We start from the raw sequence: 4,881 nt of genomic DNA, 5'->3' as shown, positions 1-4,881 counted from the left end.
CTTAAGGATACAAAGGTTCCCATTTCTTTCGTTGCGGGTTCGTCATGGTGATTAACTTCTCCATTTCCATTTGCATCTCCTTAACTTTCTACCTCAACTGTTTCCTAATAGCTTTTTTTGCAGGCCAAATATGTCTTCTCTAGATGCTGTCCTTCCCGCTTCCAGGAGTCCTTCAAAACGTTCCGGTTACATGATGCGCATAAGAATTTGATAAATGAGACCCCATTCAGAGATTTGGTACTACACAAGAACCTCGAGGATGTGGAGTTGCGCAAGAGGATTTTGTCGACATTGGTGAGAAAGTGGGATCCGAAGCGGAAAGCATTTAGATTGGGGAGCATTGTAGTTCCTTTTCTAGTTAGTGATGTAGCCAAAATATTAGGCTTAACTATGAGAGGGAAGAGGGTGCAACTAGATTGGGATAGCATCACAACGGTGGATGGTTGGAGGTTTCGGCTTCCAACAGCCACCTTCGAAGAGGTCGTAAATGTTATTCATGCGGAAATGGATTCAAATGAAGAAGAGTCGATAAAGTCCACAGTGAAACATTTGATATTGTTATTTTGCAGTACTGTGTTGTTCGCACAGAGGGATCACAAGGCATGTTCTTGCCTATTCCCTTATATTGATATGGGGACTATAGGAGATGTTGCGTGGGCTTATCTCGTTCATGAATTCTTGGTCCTGTCCTTAAATTCACATGCTGCACTTGGTGGGAAGGGCCATATATTGGGTTGCTCTATCATTTTACAGGTAATTTTCCATTCATGCCTTATAGTTACTTGTTTCTAAATTATTAGGAGTGCGTAAATAATGTAGCCGCATTTCAGGTATGGGTATTTGAGCATACCACGTTCTGGGTACCTGATTACCCTGATGCTTATCCACGTCTATTTAAGTGGATCGGTGAGGATACGAAGAAGACGGAGCATAGAAAGTTGATTGACCGTGTTCGTGATGGGATGGTAAAACCAATTGAGGTGAGAGATTAATGTTAATTGGTCGTTGTATGTATGTATGTCTTGCGTGTTGTTTTATTACATTCGTATTTGTAATAAAAAAAATATGACATTTATTTCAGGTGGTTCTGATGGTTAAAACTATGGCGAGAGAGGAAGCCCTACTGCTCGGCCAGGTTGAGGCCGACGTTGTTAGTGCTGTAGAGGCTTCAGTGGGGGATTCGATTGGGGCAATTGCGCCTACAGTGGGGGATGCGATCGGGCCAATTGTGGCATGTAAGGGGAGAGAACGAAGAATGAGACGGATGAAAGTAAGAGAGGGACTTCTGAATGCGATCGGGCCAATTGTGTCATGTAAGGGGAGAGAACGAAGAAGGAGACGGATGAAAGTAAGAGAGGGACTTCTGAATGCGATCGGGCCAATTGTGGCATGTAAGGGGAGAGAACGAAGAAGGAGAGGGATGAAAGTAAGAGAGGGACTTATCAAAGAAGTAGAGGAATCTGCATCTCATAGTTCTTCGTTGGAGACGATAGAGAAACTTGAACGTGAAGTGAGGGAGCTAAAAAGTGAAGTGGGGGAGCTAAAAAGTGAAGTGGGGGAGCTAAAAAGTGAAGTGAGGGAGCTAAAAAGTGAGTTCAGTCAGTTGAAAGGGACAGATTCATTGAAGAAGAAAGATGTACAGTTATCGGGTGAGGAGGAGAAGGTAGTGAAGGATAAAAAGAAATATAGTCGAAGAAAGAAGAAGCAAACAAATGATGATGAAGAAATGGATAAAACAGGACATATTGAAAAGAAAGATGGGGACGTTGGGATAGGGAGTGATAAGGGACGTTCGGAGGGTGGATTAGTAGAAGATCCGAAGACGATGGATATTGTAGAGTTTGGGTATGATGTTGGGAAAGATGTGGTTGTTGATCGAAAAGACGAGATCTATATTAATAGTCAAATTACAGAGGATGACCGAGAGGCTGCAGCTAATATAGTTGCTATCTTGCTTGACACTCCCGAAATGAAGAGTAAACAATGGAGCATTGAAAATAATGTAAAGCAACGTCGAAGGCGAACAAGACCTAGTAGAGCAATGAGATCGCCATATTACATCCACCAGCGAAAATTCAAGGATGCTCTTGCCAAAGTCACCGGGCCTGCAGCGACCAAGGTGGATGCATTGGCAGCGCTACAACCTTGGTAAATTCCTTATAACTTAGATTGTGTTGGAATGCCCGTTTCATTTTTTGGAACTCTATCTTCTCCGATCAAATTCATAGATAGGTTGTTTCAGTAGAATGATCTGAGCTAAGGTCCATAGAGGGAGATGACTTTTTACTGGATTTGCAGTGACAAAGTCATTCAAAGTGATGGGTACTACATGTGTAAAGAAGACTTGCTTCTACTAAGCGATCGTAGAGGGTGGTTATCATCTCCGGTAAGATTTTATGTTATTTCTTAGATATGGTTCATTGAGTAACGTAAAGAGTGAGCGCACATTTCTTATTAAGTTCCTTCTCGTTGACCAATGGTCTGTTTTGTAGATCGTTAATGTATATACAGACTACTTGAACTCGCGGGACGAATGTTTGCGAAAAGAACAAAAGGGAGCATGCATTTCCCTGACTACCCATCTAGCTGTGAGATTCAAGTGACTTACATTACAAGTAATGATTTCTATATTTGAAGCTGCCGGCAATTATAACATTTCTTTTCGTGGTTGCAGCAACTTATAATAACCGATAGATGTGAAAATCCCGAAGTATGTTCCCGATTCGTACAGCGTCTAGAGCATATCTCAGTTAAAGAGCTAAGAAAAGTACTCATTCCAGTCAACATAGATTTGGTTCATTGGGTTCTTCTACTCTTGGATATGGGTCAGTGTACCTTCGCTCTTTACGACTCGCTAGTCGCTCGCACGGATCCTACAAGGGTGCAACCCCTTGTGAGTACTACCCTAAGTCCAATTTCGTTAGCCAAATATTAATTTCTGCTGACTACCTGCATAACGTACTGAATTATTGATTTGTAGGTTGATTACCTTGTTGAATGGTTCAAAAGGGTGAAAGACATTGATATCAGTGCATTCCCCATTGATGAAGTCGTTGTTCGGCCCATACAAAATAACGGGTGATGTAACTTCCAATTACTTGAGTTAGGGAAATCTACGTAAACGATTAATTCGAATTCTTATTGTTGCATATTCTTCATGTTTTGCAGCTACGATTGTGGGCTATTCGTTTTGAAAGAGATGGAATACCTCAGCCGTGACGCTAGTTTGGATTTCACGCAGAAAGATATTACAGCTATGCGAACTTCTCTATTTTCTGAAATGTTAAATGGGGTGTATGGGAAAGTATCCATTTAACTTTTGAGAGGAACTGATGTTGTAACTTTATAGCAGGCACTCAGGTGTAAGTAATTTTGGGACAGTGAGGTATGGATTGCCTCTGGAAACAAATTTTTTTTTATTGCACTCCATTCTGTTACATGTGGGATGTGATAAGCTAGTTGGTTGTACGAACCCAAATCCATTCCCAATGTGATTGGTTTTCTTAGAGCGAAGATCAACCTCTTCTCCCATGTCGAGGGATGAGTCAGCCCTCCTTTCTACTGAAATACACAATTCTTGGGTAAATTTCATCATCGATTTGAAAAATTAGCCATTACAAGGTTTTTATATCAAATAAAACCACTTAAGAGCTAAGGGACCTAATCTTAAACTGTTCTAAAGATAGGATGAACTAACATTTATAACTCCACTGACAATTAAAAGAAACATGAGATCATTCGGGAGTCCGATTGGACCGTCGGAATACCGATTCGGATGTCCGACGATGCATTCGGACTCCCGAATAATGGCCAGTGAAACCCAAAAAGTACTGGACATCCTTCGGGAGTCCGATTGGACCTTCAGAATTCCGAAGAGGAAGTCCGCCGATGCATTCGGACTCCCGAATGATGGCCAGTGATACCCAAAAAGTACTGGACATCCTTCGGGAGTCCGATTGGACCTTCGGAATTCCGAAGAGGAAGTCCGACGATGCATTCGGACACCCGAATGATGGCCAGTGATACCCAAAAAGTACTGGACATCCTTCGGGAGTCCGATTGGACCTTCGGAATTCCGAAGAGGAAGTCCGACGATGCATTCGGACTCCCGAATTATGTCCAGTAGATACCATAAACTACTGGAGATCCTTTAGGAGTCCGAAGGAACTATCGGACTTCCGATTCCGAATTCCGACGACGCATTTGGACTCCCGAATGATGCCCAGTTGGAACAAAAAAGTACTGGACATCCCCGGTGATGCCCAGATTGGATGGCAATTCTACTTGCATGAATTCGGGAGTCCGAATTAATCGTCGGACTTCCGGATAAGACTTCCGAAGGTTGTTTCGGACTCCCAAATAAACCCAGATTGGAGACCAACTCTATACACAGAGTGAGAAAGAGAGAGAGGATAGAGAGATAGAGACATAGAGAGAGGTCAACATAAACATGGCAATAACGAAAAAAAGTGTTGAAGCAGTTGTTCGAATATGAACAGGGTGTATCCAATAGCAATTAAAATTGTGGTTCCAGACAAAATTATTCAACCAGGTGTTCCAAAATTGTGGTTCCAAAAAATGTACAGTTCCGGGCAAGTAGTAGATACAACAACGTATAAATTGAACAATTTTCGTGTGAGTAAGTATCATGTGTAGTAACAAGGTTCCCAAAATCATTGCCACTTTTTACAATTTTCGTGTGAGTAAGTATCATGTGTAGTAACAAGGTTCCCAAAATCATTGCCACTTTTTACAATTTTCGTGTGAGTAAGTATCATGTGTAGTAACAAGGTTCCCAAAATCATTGCCACTTTTTACAATTTTCGTGTGAGTAAGTATCATGTGTAGTAACAAGGTTCCCAAAATCATTGCCACTTTTTA

The 4,881-nt window shown here is 41.7% G+C and overlaps 1 protein-coding gene across 1 annotated transcript; it reads left to right on the top strand.

The window, feature by feature from the left end:
• The first annotated feature begins 1,349 nt into the window (after positions 1 to 1,349).
• On the top strand, positions 1,350 to 2,936 carry LOC143883562 (uncharacterized). The gene is made up of 3 exons (XM_077386900.1): positions 1,350 to 2,386; positions 2,493 to 2,588; positions 2,675 to 2,936. Exon 1 carries the CDS (start codon positions 1,421 to 1,423, stop codon positions 2,150 to 2,152), a length of 732 nt encoding a protein of 243 aa, XP_077243015.1. The 5' UTR covers positions 1,350 to 1,420; the 3' UTR covers positions 2,153 to 2,386; positions 2,493 to 2,588; positions 2,675 to 2,936.
• The last annotated feature ends 1,945 nt before the right edge of the window (positions 2,937 to 4,881 follow it).

Source organism: Tasmannia lanceolata, unplaced genomic scaffold (genome assembly GCF_043159265.1).
Source record: "Tasmannia lanceolata isolate RefF3 unplaced genomic scaffold, GAP_Taslan_0.1 ptg000008l, whole genome shotgun sequence".
Taxonomy (NCBI): Eukaryota; Viridiplantae; Streptophyta; class Magnoliopsida; order Canellales; family Winteraceae; genus Tasmannia; species Tasmannia lanceolata.
This window is presented reverse-complemented; position numbering and strand designations above follow the sequence as displayed.

What these genes read in the sequence shown, in the direction of transcription:
- LOC143883562 (XM_077386900.1), top strand. Translation starts at nt 1,421, where the DNA reads ATGAAAGTAAGAGAGGGACTTATCAAAGAAGTAGAGGAATCTGCATCT.